Source organism: Notolabrus celidotus, chromosome 14, assembly GCF_009762535.1.
Source record: "Notolabrus celidotus isolate fNotCel1 chromosome 14, fNotCel1.pri, whole genome shotgun sequence".
NCBI lineage: Eukaryota > Metazoa > Chordata > Actinopteri > Labriformes > Labridae > Notolabrus > Notolabrus celidotus.
In genome coordinates this window covers 13,182,889-13,209,780 of record NC_048285.1, presented here as the reverse complement: position 1 = coordinate 13,209,780, position 26,892 = coordinate 13,182,889, and the positions used below count along the sequence as shown (strand labels likewise).

General features: G+C 42.0%; 2 protein-coding genes and 1 long non-coding RNA gene across 5 annotated transcripts in view; 2 read left to right on the top strand and 1 right to left on the bottom strand.

Annotated features, from left to right (window-relative positions):
• clpb (caseinolytic mitochondrial matrix peptidase chaperone subunit B) overlaps positions 1-13,858 on the top strand; it is a 41,262-nt gene extending 27,404 nt beyond the window's left edge. For all 3 annotated transcript variants that reach the window (XM_034700724.1, XM_034700725.1, XM_034700726.1), the window contains 9 exons: positions 4,903-4,980; positions 8,531-8,586; positions 8,809-8,853; positions 9,280-9,441; positions 9,528-9,684; positions 9,932-10,005; positions 10,214-10,333; positions 11,338-11,442; positions 12,424-13,858. In XM_034700724.1, the coding sequence (XP_034556615.1) occupies positions 4,903-4,980; positions 8,531-8,586; positions 8,809-8,853; positions 9,280-9,441; positions 9,528-9,684; positions 9,932-10,005; positions 10,214-10,333; positions 11,338-11,442; positions 12,424-12,621 (995 nt within the window). In that variant the 3' untranslated portion in view covers positions 12,622-13,858. The remainder of the gene's footprint in view (positions 1-4,902; positions 4,981-8,530; positions 8,587-8,808; positions 8,854-9,279; positions 9,442-9,527; positions 9,685-9,931; positions 10,006-10,213; positions 10,334-11,337; positions 11,443-12,423) is intronic.
• On the bottom strand, positions 13,332-22,579 carry LOC117825092. Its single transcript, XR_004633781.1, has 4 exons — positions 22,290-22,579; positions 20,001-20,074; positions 15,499-15,574; positions 13,332-13,686 (listed from the first exon to the last, which is right to left on the bottom strand). It is a non-coding gene; the product is annotated as an uncharacterized LOC117825092 (long non-coding RNA).
• phox2a (paired like homeobox 2A) lies at positions 21,467-26,811 on the top strand. Its single transcript, XM_034700728.1, has 3 exons — positions 21,467-23,147; positions 24,436-24,623; positions 24,749-26,811. Exons 1-3 carry the CDS (start codon positions 22,925-22,927, stop codon positions 25,241-25,243), a joined length of 906 nt encoding a protein of 301 aa, XP_034556619.1. The 5' UTR covers positions 21,467-22,924; the 3' UTR covers positions 25,244-26,811.
• The last annotated feature ends 81 nt before the right edge of the window (positions 26,812-26,892 follow it).

Sequence of the window (26,892 nt, the reverse complement as noted above, 5' to 3'; positions counted from 1 at the left end):
ATGACCCCTCACTCGATCACTTCCGGATCACTTCTGGTATTTGGTACATTCCCTTTCCGTAAAAATGAAATGTTAATTTGTTTCATCTTTGGTAAATTTGTTTTCTTAAATGTAAATAAAATGTAAAAATGTTTTCTAAAATGTAAATCTGTCTCCAACTTCATAAAAGTGTTTCATCTTTTGTGAATTTGTTTTGTCCTTCAAGGCCACCGTAAACATAGGATCCCCATACTGGAAATAATGGCTCCAACTTTTTTACAGCTGATCTAAAAACCTGCAAAAGGGTGGTGCTTAAGATATAACCCAACTGCCAGACAGACAGACAGACAGACAGACAGACAGACAGACAGACACAACCTGTCACCAGTCAGTCAAAAAGCCACGCCCCTAAATGTACTGAATCGTGCATAACTCTTCACTTTAATATGATCAATACAGATTATTTGTTATGATTAAGGAAATGTGGCATAGAGACTGAAACCACGTCTGTACCATGCTTTGAACATATTAATCTCTGTTGTAAAAATGAGCATTTTAATATTCTATTTCTTTGTTCTTGTGCATTGGCTTCATTTCTCAACACTTATTGTCACTTGTTGAAACCATAGACTGTATAAATAATGGACGCAGTATCCGTGATGTCTCCCATCTGTTCTGAAGTGCTGTTTTTTGGGGGTTTTTTTAACATTAATTTTATTGATTTTTACAGTGAAAACAATAACTCAGTACAGCTTAACAAACTTTTTGCATAGTTGTTCCAATAGTCACATCGAGCATTCATCAGTCCAGCATAGTACAGTTGTAATAGACAGTTGTATTGTACATAAGCAGAACAATCCTTAAGCCCTTGATTAGAAATTGCATTTAATATTTAGAAGATTCAGAGGTTTCTCCCATTTTCTTTTAAAAAGATGAGCTCTACCTCCAATACAGTATCTCAACATCAGATATCAGAGATTTCCACAATATAACAGATAGAAATTCATCTCCCACTCACTTTGTCATTATAGCCTTCCTTGCCAACATCCAAAAAAATTTTATTATTTCATTTTGTACCCTCAAATAATCTGGTACACTTCCAAGTAGGCAAAAAAGTGGTCTAGGAGGCAAATTTTGCCCTATCACCGTACTGATTTCTCCACATACTGCCTTCCAGAATAATTGAATCTTTTCACACTCCCAGAGGCAGGTGAAGCGCTGTTGTGAAGCCAATGATAGCATATTGGAAATGCTGGACTCAACCTTACTTCTGTTGAGTTAGTTTGAGGTAAAGAGGCAGGCTTTGAGCCTCCTAGCCACAACTACAGTGTTCCCACCTGTCAGTCAAGTCATTCATGTCCTTAAATGGGCAAAACTTGTAATCTTAATATCTTCTGAACTGAAATTCACCCCCCGTACAGTGTTTACCGATAGAGAAATGAGCTCTTCAGACCGAAGCTGTTTTTTGAACCAGGCTGTAAACATGTTAATTATTTCTGCAAAGATCGTCTTTTTTGGAATGGTTGTCTATGGTTTTTCCGGTGTTTCTGCAGCCAGCCTCAAGCAAACGCTTGATGAACTGCAGTTTGTAACACTTCCACTTGGGCTTCATATTTTGAGACTGGAGGATGCTGCTTGGTTGAAACTTCTTCTACTTTCACTCCAGTTCAGTTCATTTTAGTTGCTTATAGACATGAAAGTTTCAGGAACAGGTTTGCCAAAGTATTAAAGTATGCAGTGATGCAATATTTTAGTGTTTTACAGTTTTTCTTTTAATCTTACCTCTACCTGTTTCTTTCCTGTCCCTGTTATACTATCTGAAAGAAAAAGAGGTCATTGTCTTTTTTATGGCTAACAAACAAAAACCCAAACATACAGTTAGCAAAGGATAGAAATCTGAGAAATTAGAGCTAATCATATTTAAGTAGGGGGAATTGATTATTTTCCCTTGACTAATTACTTCAAAGACATTGATTAATCAGCTCATCATTCCCTCCTTAGATAGCAATAGGAGCGTTGCTACATTATGTCAGTGCTAAAAAGATGGATGTTCCCACTGTGATGCAGATTACAAGTCGAGACACAAAGTTGAAAAAAGTGTTTTCATTCATTTCTTTTTTTTTTTATTTGTGTTGTCATCTCTCCGAAATAGCTGTTTCCACCTGAACTCCTCGTGACGAACAGCTGGCCTGCAGCACAATACACACACACACACACAATCACACACACACACACACACACACACACACACACACACACACACACACACACACACAGGAAGGAGGTTAGATTGATCCAGGTTTAGCTCTCAGGGCTAAGAGTTATTGAAGAGAATCATCCCTCCATAATCATGTTAGAGCCAACCAGACCTGCCCAGTACACACTGCTCCAAGTGTGTGTATGTGAGGGTGAGAGAGGGAGAGAGAGTGAGAGAGAGCAAGAGAAAGAGAGAGAGAGATAGCAAGCTTTCATTTGTTTTGCGTCTCCTTCCTTTCCTTGTTGTTGTCAGGGTCCTCTGAGAAATGTCAATGTGCCCTTCTGTCAAAGTCGCTCTCAATCAGCTAAAACACACACACACACACACACACACACACACACACACACACACACACACACACACACACACACACACAGAAGGTTACGCTGTCATTCACACGGCCGTTGATAAAGCAGACGGAGCTTTGGAGCCCCTCTTGTCACTTTTCATCTGTGTGTCCATCTCAGACACACTCGTTTGTTTCTTTACCTCGTTCTCTGTCTCCTTATCTCCATCACTCCCCTCTCTTTCCTCTCTTTATCTCGCCCTGCATCCTTACTCCCTCTTTCCTCTCCTTATCTTCGCTCCTCCTCCCCCGCCTCGCTCCCCTTCATCTCTCCATCTCTCTCATTCTGCATCTCCCACTGTCCTCCTGCCAAGCATCTGTTTCTTTATGATTATCAGCTATTAGTAGCTCGTTTAACACTCAGATCTAATGTGTGTTGTGAAGTATTTTGGCCTCACAGCACTACACACACAACAACACACACAAAAACACACAGAGCCTCATAACCACAGCATATTGTGATAGTTAGCGGGAAAAGGTCTGGTTGTCTGTGTGAAAATGTAACTGATGCCTGACACGATTTTAACGCTCCAGAATTAGTTTTGGATTTCTGTTTTTAATGGTTGTACTTAATAACATAACAAGAAATGAAAACCTCTAACTTAAACTAGTCAAACTCTCAAGACATGTTTGTATTTTTCAGAATAAGTTGACTTAAAATTTTTAGAGGCAGCAGGATGCGTTAAATTAGAATCGCACAGAAGAAAGGAAATTGGTGTTTTGGTTCCAGTATTCTGTTATATTTGTTTCTTCTTATTAAAAAACTGATAATTATGACACAAGATAAAAGGCCTTATATGAAAGAGTGCAGATTTACTTCAGCAGTTAGTTTCTTTTTGTTGTTGGACATGTATTACACAACATTGTCCCTATTCTACGGTGGCCATGAAGTGCAAATCACTACGGCAGTTCAGAAAACACAACGGCAATTCAGAAAACCCTACAGCAGTTCAGAAAACCTCCCTACTTCTTCCGGTGTGGTTAATGTCGTTGTGTTTTCTGATTTGTCGTTGTGTTTTCTGATTTGCCGTTGCGATTTGCACTTCAGGGCTCCCGTACTTTTCAGCACAATGTCTTCATCAACCACAATTTTGCCCATCTTCCCTCCGTCCTCCGTGTTAGCTTAACTCGCAGCAGCCTCTAAATTGACAACAGTTAATCTGTGGGTGGCTGACAAATAGCAGGGGCGTCATCTGAATGGCAAAATTGAGTGAATCATGTATCCCAAGCTTCATCTTCATCATAAGTCAAATGTTCAAATGTGTAAATGCCTGGCACATTGACGTGAAATAGTTATTGCCTTGCTGGCAGTCTTTTGTGTTGTGTTTACTGTGCATGATGTTATTTGGAAGGAGGCATACAGGACCAACCCATCGACCAAGCAAAAGACAGAGCAAGTGAGCATGACTGCAGGATGTTGTGTTAATAGTGTTCATAACAAGTTAAAAGGTCCTGATTCTTAGTATAGCAGCTCTACAGCAGTTTGTTTCTGCCTGCATCACTTGTTCTGAGAGATCTTGAGGCAAAGGTTCGCCTCATAATGAAAGCTGTGGTAATTTGTGTGTCAGCTTCTTCAACATTTAAATGCTACCTTACATGAAAGACACAAGCAGGATACACACATCCGCTTCCTGTACCTACATATTGATCAGGGAGTTCTGGTTTTGGCCCCGGCCTCTCCGCAGCTTCAGATTTGGATGCGTTTGTGCTGGTGTCTGCTTCTGAAACCACGGCCAAATACACTCTTTCCTCCCCTCAGAACCACCTCATCATCTTGTCTGTGTGTGTGTGCGTGTGTGTGTGTGTGTGCGTGTGTGTGTCTGTGTCTGTGTGTGTGTATGGGTGTGTGTGTGTGAGTGAGTGGGTGAGTGAGTGTGTGTGTGTGGTTGCTGGGGTGATGGCAGGGTTGGGTAGGCACTCCTCCTTAAGCAAGCGTGTGTGTCTGTGTGTGTGCGAGGCTGCGATCCATGCTAAACTGATTTCGCCATGGCCGCGCCAGGGAGGCTAACGCAATTACCGCTGGCTAATGGCCCCACTGACTGAGGGGGGAAGAGAGGCATCGTGGGTAGTTTTCTGGAGGTCTCTCATCTTGCTCTCTTGCTCTGTTTTCTCTCTTCTTTCTCTTTTTTTCTCTCCACCAAATGTCTCTGACCCCTTTCTCATCCCTGCTCTCTCTCTCTTTTATCATAGTTTCTGGGATACCCGTCGCCCTGGGGTCACCTCGGTTCAACCGGGTGAAACTTAGAATAATTACAGCAAAAGCAGAGTCAACAAATGCAAATGACTTAAAGAATACTCCCTCTTTGCTTTCTCCCTGTAGCTATCAGAAGGAAGGAGAATGGCTGGTACGATGAAGAGCATCCTCTGGTATTCCTCTTCCTCGGCTCATCAGGAATCGGTAAATCACTCTTTCGTCTCTCACACTGACACTTTCTCTCTAGTTTGATCTCATGAAGTGACAGCAGAAAAAAAAACTCTTGAGTTTCCTTAAAGTGGCTGCCAAAACAAACAGCACTTGAGTTGGAGAAGTTTCTGAAGCTTGTAGAGTGAGGTTTTGGCCTGTCAGTCCACTGATTTGTAAAGAGACAGGACTACAAAAGCATGTGTAACTCAACAAAGGCTCTGATTGGCTCACTTGTTCCTCATTAACCTCTTTGGCGATTATAAAGTTGATCATTCTCTAGCCTGGAAAAACACGTCCACATAAAGAGAAAGCTGCTTGTAGACAATAGTAAGTTAACAGAATACCAGGTCAAAAATGTCTGACTGTTTTCAAAATCTGAACATCATTGATGATTAGGGTTGCACCGAAAATTCGGACACCGAAAATGGCTCAAATGTGCATTTTCGTTTTTTTGGCCGAAAGACTTTTATCACCAAAACAACACGGCTGAAACAGAATGTTGTGATGACGCAAGCAAAAACCACAGCCAGTACACGCTTGTCTGGATAAGGGTCAACATGTCTGCATCTGTTATTCCTTTAATTGCAGCACTAAAGCGTCTTCTAAGCAAAGAGGTTGAGACGGACCAGGGAGTGAAAACAATGAAAAGTACACTCTTACAGTCTGTCAGCACACGTTTCACTGAGATCTATTCAGATCCTCTGCACTTCATTGAGACTGTACTTGATCCGCGTTCTAAAGATCATTACTTGGATGTGGGAATAAAGCAGCGCGCACGAGAAATAATCCAGGACGCGATGGATGCGAAAAACCCGCATAGAGACGGACAAGCACAGGAGAAGGAGAACAGAGCGCAGAAAAAAGGACTTGTCTCTCTGAACCAGATGAGGGGCATGCACCCTTGTTGTCTGATATGTTCAATGAGATCCTTGATTTTAGTGAGGTTAGTACACAGTCAGAGCCATAACTGCAATGGTAGGGGAGACCGGGACAATTGTAACATTTTTGACATTTCTGTCTAGGGATGGGAATTTACCGTAATCCTTGTAATCGATTACTCGAATTTCCTAGTGAACAATTACTCGAGTACTCGCAATTATACATTTTTTTAACCATAAACAAAAATAAATAAATAAAAGTCCGTCGGACACGGACCAACCAGACCAGAATTGTAGTAAGTTCTGCTGCCTTTCCTTCAGACATCTCTTCCACTCTCGTAGTTGTTGTTCTCTGTGATGGTAGCTTGTACTCCGGCTCTACTAACGCGATCGGCTCTTTGAAGCCTTCTCCTTCCACAAAACTTGATGGGAGCATATCTCCAGTTACCATTTTGGTTATTATCAGGCTAATCTTCTCCGCTCTCGTTTCATCACGACGTGTGCTAACAGGGCGAGCAAAAGACGTGATGCGAGACTGCCTGTTCTCCTTGTGCTTTAAGCATATGTGGTTAAGCATCAAACTAGTATTTCTATGTAAGTATGTAAGTTTAACGCCACATATCTTGCACTGCACATTAACTTCATCATTTTTTTCCAAGTACTTCCAGACATCACTTTTTTTAATTGACTTGCCGCAGGTGTCGCAGACGGTTCTGTGTTTGTTGTGCTTTCGCTTTCGGTTGAATAACTTGTTCCTAAAGAGTTGCCGTAAAACAGTTGTTTTTGCTGAAATCTGGCTCAATGTGTTCTAAAGTTGAAGCCGTGGCTGGAGAAGTCAAACATTTATATCCCGTTAATATTTTCCTACCTAGTATATTCAGTTAGGCGAAAACAAAAAGCACATGGTCACACGTAACGCTGTATGAGTTCAAGTTATCTTGCCAGGTACGCGAGTAACAAAATGCTATTCGAATAATGGGGTCAACAGCGAGTACTCGAGTAATTGTACCCATCCCTATTTCTATCTATAACTTTGAGCTCTTTTAACCCAGTGTGTTCAAACTGCTTTACAAACTAGCTTCAAGTGTCTGCTAATAAATGGCCTAGACAATGCCTGGGCAACACAAACAGAAAATGTATGGCTTAATCTCAAATCCAAGGAGTGAAATGTTACAATTGTCCTCAGTCTGCCTACTAATAATTGGCATAATAATTCATTTCGGTTTTCAGCCTTGGTTTCCTCATTTTCGGTTGTCTGTTTCGGCCAAGAATTTTCATTTCGGTGCATCCCTAGTGTAACTTTTTGCAAAGTCTGAACATCACTGATGATGGTACAGTATTCATGAGCACATGAAGAAACAGCTGACAGATAACAGAGGAGCTCTCATCTCCCCACTTACTAGCAGTGTTAGCAGCGCTGTCCTGATGCCACCAGGGCCGAGCGGATTAGCCAACTCCTCAAAGCACTGAAAGGAAGCTGTTACAGTCGCTTGTCATTTCATTGGGCTGGTGTTAAAAACAGACTTTAGCTGTGGTGCAGACACACTGTTCTGATGGCTATCACACCATAATAAAGAACAGCAGCCACTAATGAAGAGTGGAATATAAGAGCACAGAAATAACACGCCGGCAAGCCACTGATTTCTGCTACAGCCGAGGACTCGGTTGTAATTAATGGCAAATCCTCAAAAATGAAATCGAAGAATAGCAAAGTGTGTGCATAATCTGCAAGACTGATTTCAGGATCTATCAAGGAGTTCTTAATTGATCCATCTGTGCGTATCAAATAATATAAGTCACTGTTCAGGATGAGTTCCGTCGAGCTGTTTTGGGTAGAAAATATAAGTTTTAAATCTTATTTTTTTGCACATATACTGCATTAAAGCACAAAACTTGATGAGGACATCCCTTTTTATAAGTTATATTTTTGGGGCTTGTACACCTTTATTTATAGAGGAGAAGACAGTGGATAGTAAAGGAAACTGGGAGAGTGGAGGAAAGACATGCAGGAAAGAGGCCGCAGGCTGAACCCGGGACACCCACTACATCCCTTTTTAAGTGACCAAACCAAAATGTTTGAATAGACGCTAAAAGGTGTGATGGTGTGTGCATGTCAGAGTGGAGGAAAAGATAGAGACAGCGATATTAAGAGCTGGATAGATGGCTAAAAAGAGGGAGATGGTGAAATGACAGGCCAGAGAGATAGATGAAGGAGAGACGGTGTTCATATTCTCTGCTGCCTTCAGCGACAAACAGTGGCCATGAGACATCAATATTAAACACGGCAACAAGACACAGGCGCACACACACACACACACACACACACACACACACACACACACACACACACACACACACACACACACACACACACACACACACACACACACACACACACACACACACATCATACCCATATGCATACCAAACACAAGACATCAATATCATATATGAGCATTTATATGCAGAATATTTTACTGACAAACGCAATGTGTGCTTCTAGAGAGGAGGAGACGATTGAACGCTTTGTAGAAGGAGGCAGAGAGGCTCAGTCACACACAGAGAGGAGAGAGAGTCTTTCTGTCTGAAAGGAGTTTCTGAATCTCTGCACAGTCATACTTTTTTATTTAAAACTAAGAAATGTAATGATGTCTCTGTTGTCACAGGCAAGACTGAGTTGGCCAAACAGGTGGCTCGCTACATGCACAAAGACATCAAAAAGGTTGGTCATGCAGCATCATCAACACACACATTAAATAACATACAAGTTCAGTTAATAGGGCAATGTTTCATGAAGAGGCTCAGAGAAACAGAAGATAAATCAATCGGTAGTAGTTTCTGTGGAAACTATGAGTAGAATGTCTGATGTAAAAACACAGACTGATACAGCACCATGTTGTCCCTCTTTGGGGGTTTAATAGTTCAATAAATCATGTGATTCCAGGGTTTTATCCGCATGGACATGTCAGAGTTCCAGGAAAAACATGAGGTAAGATGCTTCTTCTCTTCTCTAAATCCTGGGCTCAGTAAAAACTGTGTTTGTTTTCTAACTCCTGAATCAAACATTTATGTGGAACATGTTGCTGAACCAGAGCTTCATTTCAAATCCTCTGTCACTGAGCTACAGTGACAGATTGGATTAATTCTGTTTATTTACTCATACTGAATGCATAAACCAAAATTAATGTTGTTTGTGCTTTATTTTGCTCTTCTGTGTGAGGCGTTGATGATGAATACATTTAATCAGTGAAGCAGAGTTTAGTTTGTATAACTTTTAAGAATCTAATCATTTCACCTCAGGATCTTTGTGCCATGCTCCATTTTTAAGATTTTCTGCATGCTTTGGAGCAGCAGAGGGCATGGTCGGTCAAGAGCGATCCTGTTTTGACCCATCTTGCACTCCTGCACTTCTCAGGTGGCAAAATTCATCGGCTCTCCTCCAGGGTATGTGGGTCATGAGGAAGGTGGTCAGCTGACGAAGCTGTTGAAGGCTTGTCCCGATGCCGTCGTCCTGTTTGATGAAGTAGACAAAGCCCACCCTGACGTTCTTACAATCATGCTGCAGCTCTTTGATGAGGTGAGTATGCAAACATTTAAAACGCTGAGCAGAGATTAAATACTTCCATTCTGTGTTTCTGATGATAATTACAAAACATCACACAGGGTCGCCTCACAGATGGTAAGGGGAAGACGATCGAGTGTAAAGATGCCCTCTTCATCATGACTTCTAATGTAGCGAGTGATGAAATCGCTGAGCATGCACTGCAGCTTCGCCAAGAGGCTGAGCAGGTCAGCCGCAGAAAGCTGGCCGACAACCTGGGTGAGAAAAACAAAAAAACTGAAAAATACAAATACTAACTTGAGACTTTCAGTTCATGACACTGAGTCACATTTATAACGCACATTACACTCAACAGCAAATCACAATGTAAGACTGTTTTGATTGGTTTTCACATTGGGAACTTATTAAAACCTGTTCTCATTCTCATTATTTTCCATTTTGATCCGCTTCATGAAGTTTCGATTTATGAAAATAGCATTAAAGTAAAAATATTTTCTTTCCCCAGAGGATGTACAGAAAACTGATGACGTCAAAATCTCTCGACAGTTTAAAGAATCTGTCATTCGACCAATCCTGAAGGTAATTACTTCAACTGAATTAACACACACACACAAACACAAACACACACACACACACACACACACACACACACACACACACACACACACACACACACACACACACACACATAAAATCCACCTTGTTTGAATAAGAATTAAGTCAAATGTTGCACTTTAAGCAATAGTGTTGGTTTCTTTCTTAATTTATTTATTTTGTCCCTCCCCAGTCTCATTTCCGGAGAGACGAGTTCCTCGGTCGGATCAATGAGATTGTGTACTTCCTGCCGTTTTGTCACTCAGAGTTGCTGCAGCTGGTCAGCAAAGAGCTCAGCTTCTGGGCCAAAAAGGTACGTCTGACAGTGACCACATGTAATGATATCCAAAAAGACTTCATATATATATATATATATTCTTCTGAAAGAGTTACAGGCTTATTCAAAACCACAACTATTCACATAGCAGTTAATGAATAAACCAACCCTGACCTGCTCTGAACAGGGTCTAGATTTAAGACTCGGCTCTAATAAGCTGGTCATGATGGCTCCAAAAAGCCTCTCTGTCCCATCTCCATGGAACCCTACATTTACAACATGTGTCCTCCGGTGTGTGGGAGGCCTTACCCACTGTGTCCTACAGTCGCTGAGCTTAGCAGGAACCCTCACAGATCAATATAATGTGCCACTACTACTCACTGTAATGTGATTACAGTGTTTAACATGTGGAGCCATCATCAATATTTAATTATTAATATTACAGCTGCTGTTCTGACAGCCTGCAGACTCTCATCCTGTGCTCTGAGTGTGCTTTGAATGTGGCTGTGTGTTTGATGATGTATTTATTTCTAACTATGAGCTCCATGTGGTAACAGTCTGAATGTAGCAGCTGTATTTAAAGCAGAATGTCATTATTACAGAATCCTCTTGAGGGGTTTCTTTTTCACTCACTTATATGAGACAAATGAAATGTGTACTGCTTGCATAATTGCTTTTAATGTGATATTAGTACTGCTGTAATATTAGTGCTTACTCTCTGGAGTGAAACATGGCATTGTATTTATTGAATGGAGTGTTAACATCAGTAGCTAAATGAGCAGCTCAGAGTGGTGTTATTGACTGGTGTTTGATTAAAACGCATTAAGGGCCTGTTGATTAGCACTGTAAGACATGCTGTGTGACAGGATCTCCTCTCTGCCACTGCATTTGTCTCCTTCTCACAATCCCTTTACTCCTCCTCATCATCCCACCATCCATTTTCTGATTTGACTGTTCAAACTCTACTGAGGGTCTCGCTGTCAGCCCTTTTCAACTTTAGTACCTGCTCTGTTTTTCTCTGCTTCTTGTCTTACTGTTAGGCTAAACAACGCCATGACATCACTCTTCAGTGGGATCGGCCTGTTCTGGACCTGTTAGCTGGCGGATATAACATGCACTATGGAGCACGATCCATCAAACATGAGGTAATAATGATCATTACACCTTGATGTCTGAAAAGTACAGATTAAGCATCATTTTGTCAGCTATTAAAATGTTTAACTCACCATTCAATTACAAAGGTCACTGCTTGATGAGCTTTGCAGCTGACGAGAGAAGGAACTAACAATTCAGGGCTACATCCTGAATATTACAGATGCTATATATATATTACATTAAATAGACATATTAAATGTTAGTGCTTAAACTGTGGTTTGGTGCCATAGACTCAGACTGTATAAATAATGGACAAAGTATCCGTGACGTCACCCATCTGTTCCAGAACGCTGTTTTGAAGCCAATCGGTGGCAGCAGCCATATTGGAAAGGTAGAACTCAACCAGGCAGAGTGTGACGTAAAGAGGTGTGGTTTGAGCCTCCGAGCCAACAGCTATGTGTTTCCGGGAGTCACGTCAGTCATGTCGTTATTTGAGCAAAAACTCATAATCTTAATATCTTCTGAACCGTCGCATTAGAAAAAAATTAACCCCCCGTACAGTGTGTGCCGACAGAGAAATTAGCTACGTAGAGCCAAGCTGTTTTTTGAACCAGGCTATAAACATGTTTATTAATGCTGTAAAGATCGTCTTTTTGAATTGGTGTCTATGTGGTTTCCGGTGTTTCTGCAGCCAGCCTCAAGCGGATTCTCGATGAATTGTAGTTTATAACACTTCCGCATGGGCTTCATACTTTGAGACCGGAGGTTGCCGCTTGTTTGGTGCTGATGCTTTGTCACTAAATGAGGAAATAATATGCAGATTAAAAAAACTAAATGAAAGATAACAATTTCAGTGATGAAGTGTGAATGAATGGTTTTCAGTAATCATAAGTTGTTCCACATTATTTTATGCATGAAACCAAATCAATATCTGTGATTTCATTAATGACTGAAGCTAACAAGTATATTAGTTCATATGTACCATGATTTTTAAAACTGTCACACCACTGACCTCGACACTGATCCCTCAGGTTGAGCGGCGAGTTGTCAACCAGTTAGCCGCAGCCTACGAGCAGGAGCTTCTGCCTAAAGGCTGCACCCTGCGACTGTCCGTCCAATCAGAGGACCAAGAGGAGCAGCAAATACCCAGTCTGCGCCTCGAGGTTCTGGGAGAGGACAGCTCATCAAGAATGCTGGACATCCGTCCACCACTCAGCCCTGAACACTAAACACACACAAAAAGACAGAGATATTATATTCATATTTATTTACGTACACTTGCCTCACAAACACCATCATCATCATCATCATCATCATCATCATCATCATCATCATCATCATCATACAGTGTCAGGAGGATGGATGGTTTTTGGTTCTTGTTACCAATAAAAGTACCTCTGATAACACATCACTGCCTCTCTGTTTCAGTACATGGTGCAGAAATAACATGCCAACTCTGCACAACATGTTGCTCACTATCTGCTAACAAGGTGCTGTAAACTGTCAAATTTCGGTAATAGACTGTAAAATCTACGCAACAACAGACTTTTGGACCAGTTGGGTTGATATCAGGATAATGAACTTGTCACATCTGTGGTTGTAAATGTAGCATCAAGGTTTCATTGTGCCTGTGCAGCTTCATCAACATCAAACACGTTTCCATCAGCATATCTAACCCATCACATCAGCTGATTAAACACTACTGCATCATGTTGTTGTAGATTAGCTTAGCTGTTACACTTATTGTTCACATTATTGTATAGAACACTGAAAACAGCCAAAAGATTAAATATTTATTAGAGATAAATAAATGTATATTTAAGTTAAAATGAATGAACACAGTATATGTTACAGGAGAAGGACGACGGACAGCAATAAAGAGTGTGAGAAACATTTCAAGTAGATGTTGATCAACTGATGTTAAATAAAAACACTTCCATCACTTAAATAAGTCATTTATTATAACACAAATGAATTATTTTGCCAGTCTTTGTCTATTGTTTGTGAAGGAACAGGAAGTATGAACAACCAAAGACAGAGTGTTGCCTGTGTATTCACTTAAATGCACATTTCCTCACCAGCAGAGCTTCACTGATAGATGTTTGTACAAAGCAAACAAAACCTGCATTTTGTTTCATTTCAGTAAAGAATGAAACACTAAGCAGAAATGTAAAGCAGCTCATGGGATGATGGGTAATATAACTGCCATGTGAATTGTGAATTCTGTTGATGCATGTTAATGTGAAGGGGTCTCGTCCATCACCGTGGCATGCTCTGGTGCTTCGCAGGGTTGTCTGTTTGACATTAAGAGACATTTAGGGTCATAAAGAAATAATATTCAAAGTGTTGCTTCATAAATGTTTCAGGAGCATGTTGACGAGGCGCCAAATGTAATCGAGCAACATTTTTCCTTCTTGTATCCCACCCTCCACGGCGTAAATAAAGTGGTCACAACAAAAAGGGGAATTCCTCTGTTTTTGTGCTGTTTGTGACGCACTGACACTCCTGATGGATGGATGGATGGATGTGTGTGTGAGGGATGGAGAGAGAGAGAGACCAGTGCCTGGGTGGGAATTCTGCAACAATAATGCTTGTCCACCATGTGAGGCAACATGACAGAGGAATTTACTTGGAATTCTGCTCTGTGTGGGGGTCTGTGTCAGACGCAGGGAGAGAATGCAGTGCAGTAAAGGCTACAAAAATGTGGAGGATATGTCACACACAGACAAACACACAGCAGGAATGACTTCCCTATAGAGAAGGATTAGCATGCAATAGAAGAAGACACATTTAGGGGACTGTGTTCCTCTTGGACCCCCCACAATACAAACTTTTAGCCTGTTAAACTCACATTTACAGCTGTTTTCACACTGCACAGTCACTACTGTTTTTCCCTTTTGCAACAAATTAACAGTGTAACACCACAGTAGTTTTCTGTAGGGATAGAATTAAAAGTTAGCAAATTGATTGATATTATATTATTATTAACCAACCAATAATCAATTCTGCAAAAATTCCAAGTCCTGCTCCTGGGATCTATAGATCTGGTTCTCTTCACTTGTTTTATATCCCTGTAGATTGAAAGACCGCCAAGGTAACAGTCATGGCTCTTGCAACATGACATGGGCATTTTTTAATACTTTGTCCATTTTATTATCTAAATGATTAATTGAAAAGAAAACAGATCAATCTAATGAAAATAAATGGTACTTGCAATCCCAATTGTCTTCATACAGTGCTCTCCTCGGTCACCTCTCTGTGGTCTCAAAACTCAAAAACCTTTGAAAAACTGTTTGAGATCCTCTTTCATTTATTCCTCATCTCCTTCACGATGTGTATAGTTTTAATAATGGAAATCAATGATGGATATTGGCCTTCGCAGACGTCCACTTTATCAGTGTCACACTGCAGAACTGTGCAATATTTTTTTCTGCAGCCTACAACTGTTTGTTAAACTCATTGGCTGTTCCTCGTTCAGTACCACCTCCCGTCATGTTTGTCTTGCATCCTCTAATGAATCTTAGCTCTGTTGTTGTTTTTTCTTCAGTTGCACTGGGAAAAAGTGTCATACATTGACGATGTATTTTGGTATGCAGTTGACTCTTCACACACCCAGAGAAAAAGAAGCAACAAATGAGTGTAGATTCTAAAATGTGGGATTCTTGAAGTGGCTGCATCTGGACAGTAGATCAGGTTCTACTTTGATACCTTGAGGCCTTTCCCATCTCCTCTAACCCTCAAACACATCTACACTTTATGGTTTTAGGAAGTCAAGCCAGTGTGTGTTTGTGTGTGTGTGTGTGTGTGTGTGTGTGTGTGTGTGTGTGTGTGTGTGTGTGTGTGTGTGTGTGTGCGCACGTGTGTATCCATTTACCCTCCCCTAGGAGGAAGACGAGAATAAGAGGAGGAGGAGAAAGAGAAGAGGCTCTTAGTCTGTCCGTCAGGCTATTTCTGACTGCTGCCATTTCTCTGATTAGATTATGGAGAAACAGAAACCTGGCCCTCCATCGTCCTAACCTCCCTCTCACTCCATCTCCCTACTCCTCTCTCTCCCCACCTTATGCTCCACTTTTCTCTCTCCTCCGTCTTTTTCTATCTGTCCTTACCTCTTCCTCATGTCCATCTGTCTGTCTGTCTGTCTCTGTCATCCTCTTGTCCTGATATTCTCCTTTATCTCCTCTGCTGCAAACAGAAAAAAGAACAAAGTGCGAGAGGAGAAAGGTTAAACATACGAGAAGGTCATTTGAGCAGGAATTCTGACTCTGTTTCTGTTCTGTATCATTTGCTGTTTTTGGATCAAATAACCAAAAATATTTTAGATGTCTTTTTAAGAAGGCAAATAATGCATTCAATGTAATAAAGTTGATTTCACAAGCTGTACCCCCGGAGTGTATAAAAGCCCCACAGCAGATGCACACGTAGTCACTTTGTATACCTGACCAGCTCACTCAGTTGGTCAGATATACTTAACCACAACTGTGAAAACTTAGCACCTTTTCTTACATCTTTCCAGATTTGAGACCATAGTTTTGGATCAACACAATAAAACATGCCTGTGTGAGATTTGCTCCTATGCGCCGCAGCCTGAATCATCTCTGTTAGTGTGTCTGAATGGCCTTTGCAGTGCAGCCCAGGCAATACTTCAGAGAGGTGCAGCAGCAGCCAGGTGGAGGTGCTGAATGATGAACGACTACTAGCGGCTCTCCCATTATCATATCTGTCCCTGCTCTTAACGGGGGATTTTCATCCGTGTCCCTCTGCACTCCTCTCATCTCTCCCTCCCTCTCCTTTCCTTATTGTGCTCCCCCAGGAAAGCAATCGATATCACCTCCATTACCTCCCTCAGTGCTCCTCTCTGCGCTCACTTAAAGATGCTCCTCGTTCATACAGCTTGAGAGCAGCACACTTACATCAGTCTGCACATTTTTTGTTTTACATGTTAGAAATGAGACTCCTGGATCTTGAGTTAAGTCTTCTTGAGAGGGTGTGTCTCTGTGTATATACGTGTGTTTGGGGGTACAAACACCGGAAGCCTCCCCGTTACCGCAAGGCAATCACGTGACAGTCCCCTGGGAGAATTAGCATAAAAGACGCATAAAAAGAGCCCACCAAAAACACACCAGTCTGTCCTCCTTTCTTTTAAAGAAAAGGAACAAATCCATTCCGCCTAATTCGAACCTTGCTCAGGGACAGCTCGCGTGGCAGATTGCAGCCTAATTAGTTTAGGGGGAATTTAATTCAATTAACTTTCCACAGCTCCGCGCGCCCCGCCGCTGGGCTGCTTTCAGAGCGCGGGGCCAGAGCTCGAGATCTAATTAGCGTGTTTGGAGAAGCTCTCCTGCGCGCGGCCATCCCTCGACGCTCCAGCTGTGGCGTACGTGCGCGTGCGTGATTGTGTGTGAGTGTGAGCGTGTGTGTACTGTGGTCTCCCGGGACCTGGTTTTTATCCTAAAAAGCTTCTTTTTTAAGTAACATGCCGTTATCCATTAGGATAATACAGGTCTGGTGCCGCAGTGGAGAGATGTACGCAGCATGAGAATCAGCGCAGCTGCTCTGCGTCATGTTCCGGCTGCTCAAAGCTGGTCGGACTGATGTTACAGTGGATTTACAACTGGACGACTGTCATTTGATAGGTTATTAAAGGCCACATTTGAGACAGATCTCCAGCCACTTGATGGGCAAAAATTTTCATTCATTAGGTTGTTATGCACTGATTGATTTATCACATTTTTATAGGCTCGGAAGTCCTTCAGATGAGGACCATGTAGACTTGTTTATATTTTGTGCATGTTTTCTGATCATCATAGGACTGTTTATGAAAAATCGGAGCAATATGGTGGGATTGTATATGTCTTATAAAGCACAAAGGGGCATTTTTATTCACGGCCTTTCGCCTCAGTACTTATTTTGTGGATGTTTGTGTCTATTTTTTTTTTCCATTAGGGCGTGTTATATGTCTACATCAAAAAGAAAAACAAAATAAATCACCTTCTTTGAGGTGATGCACTTTGTTCCAGAAACGGCAGTGAACAAAACTTAACATTACAAAAAAATGCTATTTTTTTATTGTGTGTTAAATTTACCAAGTCTACCAGCTAATTTTGATCATTTGTATCAGCACTATCAGAGGAGATACATGTAAGTACAGAACGTGTGCTGCTGTTGCTCCGCGTCTCTAACCCAGTCAGACGCGCGCCGTCGTCTCGAGCCAAAGCGTCACACCACATTCCGGTAATTGGGGATTGAAATGCGGGGACTGTCGCAACGACGGGACTACCACTCCCGGCAACGGGCCCCACCACCACCGCCCCCTTTCCTCCTGCTCAGTCTCTCATCCATCACTGCGCAAATCAAAAGCACCGCGTGCCTCTGCTGCTGGAGAGACACAGGCCGATGTTAACGGCAAGTCTGTGATTTCTGATTTTATTGTAAGCTATCAAATCCACCAGAGAGGGGAAGAGGGTCTAAAGAGGGGCGATGACACGACACATTTTAGTGACACTGTGAGCATAAGACTGTGTGGATGACACGGGCCTGTTGGTTGTAGGCAGCAGAGTTGAGGATTAACCGTAATGAATTACAGAGAAGGATTGGTCCCTTTCATCACATTTAACTAAAATAATACTTGGATTAAAATATTCGTATGGTTGTTTTTTTTTATTAAAACCCCACGAGGGAATACCCGCTGAGACGGTGTTTATACGAGAGGGGATTTAATCAGCCATTGTTTTACGCACAATCAAAATAAGGCAATCAAACCTGCAGGAGAAGACATTTTTTGGATCAGAAAACAGCCACTGTTTTCCTATCTGTATTCACTCTGTCTCAGATAGCTGTAAGTCTAATAATTGATCATGCAGGAGATGCAATTGTCTAATCAAATTTACGAACAATGTACTTGTGTAACAAACAAACAGGGCACATCATTAACGTTCGAACAGTATGACGTTTTCATAGATCACTGATGTAAAAACGCTGTATACATTTAGCTTGAACTGAATACATTTTTGGTTATTAAATTATCAGTCACTCAAGCTTAATAATTTCAAGTATATATATATATATATATATTCTTATAAAACATGTTTATTTAAAAAAAAAAACGTTAACTGTGACATTATATGATTTGTCATAGAGGACAGTTTATAGTCTCTCCTTGGACTTCGCTTTCGGCCTGAGCATTTGATTGCAGCTATTCTCACAACAAATTTGACTTGATCTGTGCGTGATCCGACGCGTATCACTGACGTCAGTTAATTCTTAATATAACACACAATAATAGTCAAGTAATTCTCCGTTCGTTGCAGTTACGCACACCGACGTGTTGGACAAAGAGGAGGTTACTGTTCAGCCATGAGGATCAATAGCAGCCCCAGTCTGCAGCAGAAAACAGGAGCAGCGTGCTCCTCTCTGAGCTCTCGTGATGGATGAACCCGACAGGCTCGCTCTCTGACTGACAGATACACTCGTTTTTGAGACCACCACCGCGTGTCCCGGGACAGATACCGGACTGGGCCTCCCGCGTGGCTTTTCTTTCAGCCAGTGTCCTATCCTTTACTCATCCCTTATCCCCTGTCTCCATCAATACACCTCTTCATCTCTCTATCAAGACCATCCATCATAGGGACCACTCTCTCCAACACCCTGACACCACCCCACACACACACACAAACACACACACCCCGTGTTCGTTAAGATCAATTTGCATGCAGCTCTGCAGATCTGCAGTCGGTGTCTTGTAGCTGCAAGACTATCAAAAACACTACAGTGGGGGGGGGGGGGGGGGGGGGGGGGGGGGCATATATTGGGAATCTGATTACAGATCATGGCCTCTTGTGTTTGAAACAGGCGGAGAAGAACATGAAATTATGTGCTTTCCCCATGAATCATTAATTTTGCGACTGCAGGACAGAAAAAAATCCCTCTGCAGAATGTTGAATTTACTACACTACATTTGCAACAAAAAATGCTTACAGTTGAGGTTTTTGTTATGAATGTCTCTTTTTATGATACACCGAAAATATTTAGGCCTTTGCCAATTTTGGTAAACAAAAAAAGAAGGAGCTCCATATTTAGGGATTTATTACTTTTTTTTTTTTTTGCAACTGCCATTCATTATTTGTTTTACTATATTAGTGGCACCATAGTATTAATGCAAAGGCGAAATGGCCCTTTAATGTCCCCTGAATCATAACCCAGAGTAGAAGCGTAAGTTAAGAGTTTTCTCTTTGACCCAGTCCTCCATGGGCCTATAATCCCTATAGTCAGGGTTCCTCTCTCAGGGGCCCTCAGGAGCCTCTAGGGGACCATTGTGTCCCACTCTGTTGACTCAGACGTCATGAATGCCAAAGATCCCCGTTACTGTTTCCGTCCATGAATGTAAAAGTCCAAAGTTAAAGCCTCCGCATGCAGAGGAGAAGTCTCCCCCTGCGCAGGAGCACTATAGAGCGGATTAGTGGCCTGGAAGAGACCGCTCCCCTCTTTGAAGGGATTAGAGTTTAACTGCTTTAAAGCGGGAGAGCTAAGGTCGCTCCTGGATGCTCTTTTTAGGCAAAAACGGCCTGCAGAGTTTAACTTTGAAACAGTTTAAGTTTCTCGGTAAACTCACCTCTGAACCCAGCAGACGGGACGAGGACGCACAACAGACGGAAGGCCTGGGAGCTGACTGTTTCATCAGACGGCCTGAAAAATCACAGAGATTATTAATGCACATTTATTACAAGGGGCCTATGAAACAGAGCGCTCACTGGGAGGAACAAGATCTAGGCTAAATTATGTTCTTAAGTTTTGTGCGGTTGTTGCAGTAAAGTTAACGTTTAATCAAAACGTGTGATTTCATTTAAAGCGCTATGACTGTCACCATTACAGTGCTTGAATTTTTGCAGATAGCCTATAAGGTAAAACCACATTATGGGCTGGGTAGTGATGTTTGTAAATACCGTGTCTGTGGAAGGCCTATTTACTTGAAAGTTTGATCCGATATGGCATTTAAGAGGCCTGGTATTCTGGATTCAAACCATCCAGACTATTACATAACTATAAAATACACAAATTGGCTAATAAGTGGACTAAAGTGAGCTGAGTCACCATATTTTAGAGGGGGCAGGTGAATACAATCTCAAAATCCTTACAGATGAGGTGCATTCAGGTGCACAAACCCATGTTTGTAAATTGGAGCATATGAGGGTATATTTCTAGATTTAGCCTATATCGTGATAAAAATATAATTAGCAAACGCAAACAGCAAACTAACAAGTCTACAACACCTTGTCATGCCCATACAACCACAGCATTTTGTAATTAAAAGGGAGTTTTTATTCTGGTCAGGGGGATTTCTTTTCACAGTCAGACTGCATGTGTCTGAGCCTCGTAGGAAGACATGAGTGATGTTCACTGCGAGCCACCACCAGCCCGAGACGAACAACTGTATCAACAAGATCCGCGTGCCGCGCCGCCCCGCCCCGCCCCGACCATCCAGCATCTCTCACCAACCACACAATAAACGGTTTAAATAAATCTTATTATTAATTCTTATTTCTAGTTTAAGTTAATACAGAGCAGTTAAAGCACGCATGCGCCCGTGTTTGGTGGCTTAATGACATTAAGGAGCATCTCCATGCAGCCTCTGGTCAGGCAGAGATAAAAAAAAAGGCGCACTTTGAGCCCTCTTGCGCGCGCACAACCCAAACTTAATTAATTTCCCATGTGCTCGTTGGACGTAATTTCTGGTTTGTGGCGAGATCATTTTGTGTAATTTAAGCATAGAATAAAAGGCCTTCCAATTTAAAGAACGAGTCCTGAAATGCAGAGGGCAGTCGTGTTTTTAAGAAGCACCGGATTTGGAAAATGCATGGAGAGCACCTTTGCCTGCCGGTTTCAGCTCTCAGTGTATGCGGTGTGGGTGGGTGTGTGTGTGTCTGTGTGATGGGGCCGTGTGGGATATGACTTATCACATTGTATGACACCGAACAATAAACTTAAACCAATTTATGAAGCGTCAATGCGTTTATGGTTAGCCTGTCGTGGTGGCTCAGTTGTCTCCGCAGCCAGTTCCCTCTCTCGTCCTATACATCAAACTGACGCTCACTCTGGTGACATCTCCGTAAAAGTGATCGGAATCAAATCAAAGCTTTTAATCTCAGCAATCACCGTCACATCTGGACGTTTCCTACCACATAAAGACTTCTGTGGCTGAGCAGCACTTGCTTCCACGAGCTTTTTGTGGGGCACTGAAACCATATTGACCGGATAAAGAGCTTTACTATTTCAGGTTCAGCTCTCACCTGCTGAACAGTATTATTCACATGATGGTAGCTTACTATTAAAGCGTGAATTTATCACTTATAATATCGAAAAATAATCAGACATATCACCATCATAAAAAGCAGTGAAGGAATTTTGTTCCTAGATGCTTCCAACATCGGACAAATGGAGGCTAAAGAAAGGCAGGGCCTCCCTAAGAATTTTCTTTATATGCAAAATGTCTATGCTTAGTTCTAGGTTCTTGATATTCAGCTTAACACGTTTTTATGTTCCCAACCCCAAAACTCCCAGCCAGACCCAGTCTTTAAAAAGAGAAGACAATTTAAACAAAGAAACAGCCCTAAATACAGAATAGTTTGTGAGCAGAGCTGCATAATTGGCCTCAATTAATCACAGGTGGTGCGTCCATTAATCAAAGTGTGGTGCGAGGGGAAATTTCTTTACGTTCGTTTGTTTATCTAGCTGCATTTTAAAGGATGTGGATCAGAAAAGGAAAAAGACATGTTTTGGCTTAAAACATATCTACCTGTCATAAAGTTTCTGACAAAACGTGATTCTAACGTTTCCAAAGGTAACAGGTTAACTGACGGTAAGCTCTGGTCATGTTCGGCCTGAAAGAGGAGTTCTGACTCACCAGAATTGCCTTAACATTGGATTAAAGGGAGAACCCGCTGCTTTTTGGACGGATTTTACGCACCTGCGAGCTCCCGGTGCTCTGCAGCGCGTGGGCGGTGCAGAGTGCGGTGGGAGGGGGCGGCTGGGTGGGGGTGTCCACGCTCACTCTCTGGTGGTATTGTCATGGAAACTAGACCACCGCCTCGCTATTGTCTCGCGCTCTGCCAAGTTTATTATAAACACCGCGCGAGCCGCAGCGCGTTGTCAAACGGAGCGCAGGAGCAGAGCGAAGCGCAGTCCTGTGGAGGAAAACTGAGGACACGGAGTTAGAGACAGAGAGACCAGGAGACAGGACAAAACAGAAGAAAGTGAAGAAAGACAGGCTTTTAAAGAGAAAAGCGTCAACATCTGGATTATCTACCAAGGAAGCAGCTGCGTGACAGCGACCCGAACACCCAGAAACACAGGAGTTTTGGAGAGACGACCAGCAGTCCTCGGAGATATTGGAAAGAAAGCCCAGCTCTGACTAGTTCGAACAACATCTTCTCTTTCTTGAAGAGCAAAAGAAGCTGAAGACACTCACTCGAGCCTCCCAGAATCAGAGTCCTCCTCATCGTTTCCCTTGCAGTCCGGTGTTTATACCGGCTTTGCTCCATGTATAAGATGGATTACTCATACCTGAACTCCTATGACTCCTGCATGGCGGCCATGGAAGCATCGGCCTACGCGGACTTCAGCTCGTGCAGCCAGGCCAGCTCCTTCCAGTACAACCCGATCCGGAGCGGACCCTTCTCCAACCCGGGCTGTACCCCGCTCAGCACGGCCAGCTGCACCCTGGGAGCCCTGCGGGACCACCAGCCCACACCGTACTCCTCAGGTACGGACCTGTTTTTTATTATTAATCTAAAGTCTGCGGTAATCTAATTAAAGGTTTGAGAATGGAAGGATTAATATGGGCAAAAAAATAATGTAGGTCATATAATGTCCAACATTTCATCTGGAGTAGGGTTCAGATCAGAGACTGTACTAATATGAAAAAGAAAAAAAATCAGAAAAAATTTGATTGTTTCTTTTTAATAATTACATTGTTTAACTTTTAAATCAAGACAATTTAACCTTCTATCAAGTTAAGGCCTAATTCGTTTTTTAAGGATTTGTATTCTAATAGATTAGGCTACATGATTTATATTGAATTGAATAATTAAAAAATAAATAATCACACATATATTTGCATAGTAAATTAATGTATCCATGCAGTGTAATTATAGTTTTGAATAAGAGTCTGAAACGCCAAGAGACAGATTAAAAAAATTGTCTGTCCACTGTTTTAGACACTAGCAAATAGGGTACGCATAAGCCATTCTCTAAAAGCAGTTTTATAGGTTTTGTATAATAATAATAATAATAATAATAATAATAATAATAATAATAATAATAATAATAATAAATTGTCACATGAAAATGGAAGGTTTCCTGCTAACGCATAACAGCCTTAATAAATCAGGCGCATACATACCTGTTGACAGTTTGAGCGTGCTGTTTTTATTTGCTTTTTTGCTACCGTGGTTTTTAATTCCTAGCACTTCATTTTGACTAATAATTACAGCCTAACTTCGTGACCCACAACAACCTGAATAATCTTCTGTTACAAAAACTTAGATCTGTTCATGTTATTAATGTTCAGAAACTAGATACAAAATGTAAGCTTAATTATTATAATAAATCATTTTGTATATATTCTAATTCAACACTTGAGTTATATCAGTTTAAAGTTTATACATAATTCATATAATTGGACTGACTAATTTCAAAGGAAAAAACTCTTAATAAACATCTTCAAACAGGAAAGTGTTCTGGGTAAAATTAAATTAAATAAAAATAAAAAAGTATTCTTTAACTGACTAAGACACTTGTCTCCAGCAGACACTGTCATTAGGGGTGATATTTTGTTTTTACTCCATTGCCAGTTCTTACTGACCGGTAACAAAAGGCAATGAATTCATATCCACATCAATTACTACAGCTGCTCACTGTTAATTATGGAAAACTTGCTCAGTATCAGTGGGGAAGATTTCTCTAAACCTTGTGGCCCCTGGTTTTCGAATGCAACAGCCAATCTGCAGTCAATTTTATTTTTAACAACGGCTGTAATTTCCCCCCTTCAGTTCCTTACAAGTTCTTCTCGGATCCCTCTGGCCTGAACGAGAAAAGGAAGCAGCGCCGCATCAGGACCACCTTCACCAGCTCCCAGCTGAAGGAGCTGGAGCGAGTTTTTGCCGAGACACACTACCCTGACATCTACACCCGAGAGGAGCTGGCTCTGAAGATAGACTTGACTGAGGCCCGGGTACAGGTGAGAGGAGCACACTTTCATTCCTGTGTTATTTGACAAGGGAAAAGTAATGAACCTTGAATTATCTTTTTCATGCAGTGTCATTTTTAAGCAGATATTTATTGTACCTCCTCTGTGTTTCGCAGGTATGGTTTCAGAACAGGCGTGCCAAGTTTCGTAAGCAGGAGCGTGCAGCCAATGCCAAAGCCAACAACTCTGGTGGCCCCAATGGAAGCAGCAGCAGCAGCTCCTCTGGAGGGAAGAAGAATGGAGAGCAGAGATCTTCATCAGATGACGACGAGTCCAAAGAATCCACCTGCAGCCCCACACCTGACAGCACGGCCTCCCTGCCAGGCTCAGCAAACGGCAACATGGGCAGCCCTGCCAGCCTGAGCCCCAGCCCTGCCCCTGTCAACAGCGGCTACGTTAACACCTCCAGCTCTCCAGTTCTTCAGGGTCTGAAGCCACCCAGCTGGTCCAGCCTGGGGCCGTCAAACCCGGCCGTGGCCCAGCCCGCCATCCAGACTCAGGAGATCCTGAAGGCCTGGCAGCCGGCAGACAGTATGACCGGGCCCTTTGCTGGAGTCCTGTCCTCATTTCACAGAAAACCCAACCCTGCCATCAAGACAAACCTGTTCTGAAGCACAGAGGAAGAGAATGAGAACCAAACATTATGTGGTACTACAGGAACAGAGGTGGGACAGTCAGGACTTGCCTTTTATTAGGCTGAATTCAACAGTTCTAGTCTGATGTAGTGATGAGGCCCTGTTACTTTCCTTAAAATCTATCCTGCTAAACTGATTTCAAGCTCAGATAAACTCCAACGTCTGGCCAACATCTCTCACCAAATTCTCCCTGGATTTGGCCGATTTCTTTCCTACAAGACTCAAACTCTTGTTTCACCCTAAAATCAGATTCACTCTCACAGTTTGACAAGAAATCACTTTTCCTCAGAGAAAGAAACAACACTGACTGCTCTATCAAAGATGTATAACCACGATGTTGAGTTGAAGGATGTTTTTGTGCAGCCAAATCAGAACTGCTTGGAGTGATGAACACATTAGCTACACAACAACATACACATCTATTTCCCTTCCCCTTTATTTAACTCACATTCCCACACTCTGCATTGCAACAAACTCCGTCCTGCATGGCGGTCAGGTACGATTTTAAAGCAGAAATCCAAACATCCAGCTCCAGTCTCTGTTGAACAAACAAACTTTTACCCTCAAGCATAACTTCCTCTAAACCCTCTGTCACATAGTCCCACCAGAAGGGAACAGGGTCCCCCTTAAATCTCTTTGCTGAGCATAGCAGAGCACCCTGAAATCCAATTAGAGCAGCAAGGTCCAGACCAGACACATCCCCAGTTTACCCACTCCTCCTCCTCCTCTACAGTATGAAGTCTCTCACTCTCATCCTCAGTGTGGCTCCCTTCCAACCCCAAGGCTTTATGGTCCCCATCCTTTCACTCTCTCTGTCCCATCATGCCTCTCTCTACTAAACAGTGAGCACTTTGTTAAAACGCAGCGAAGGAAAGAGACGAATCCAACTACAACTGACTTGTGCTGACGGCATCCCGGTACTACTTCTGACTTCTCACGTTTGCGAGAGTTTTCAGATGATTCTTCTGCTGGAATGAGGAAAACAAATGAATTTGTTGCTTTGAGCTTGTGCTATGATCTCAAGCAGACATACAACTCCTCACCTACTCTGACTCTTTGATCACCTTTGCCAAGAGGTGAAAAATATCAGGCAATCTTTCTCCAAAGTTCAAATAAGCCAGTCACACATTGGCTTCATTGAGAGAGACCTGGAAAGTATCTTTGCAGAGTTGCTTGTGTGTGATCCCTTTTTTATTTTGTGGCAAATCCCTGCAACAAGACTGATTTCCAAGCTGAGGGTTTAATCCAGATATCTCAAAAAGGGAAAAAAACCATGTATTTATTAATATTCTTTAATATGTCACAGAGAAAACTGGACTGCTCCTTGAAATTTTGTGACTGTAAATTCAGTAATTAGTAATATAAATATTAGGTAGGTTTTTGTTTATTTCTCTCATGTTGCTTTACAGGTTGATTTCATTGCAGAGCGTCTGACTCACAGATCAACATGTGCATCAAAACTAAGGATGGACAGACGCTCTAGTGAATGAAAGGTTATAGCACTACTCTGAATATTCTAATAAATCTACATTATGGAAGCACTACCTGACGTGCTCTGTGATCTGGTTTCTTGTGTGTATACGGAAAAATGAGTGTGTTCTGAGCGAAAGTCAGACCTCAGAGAT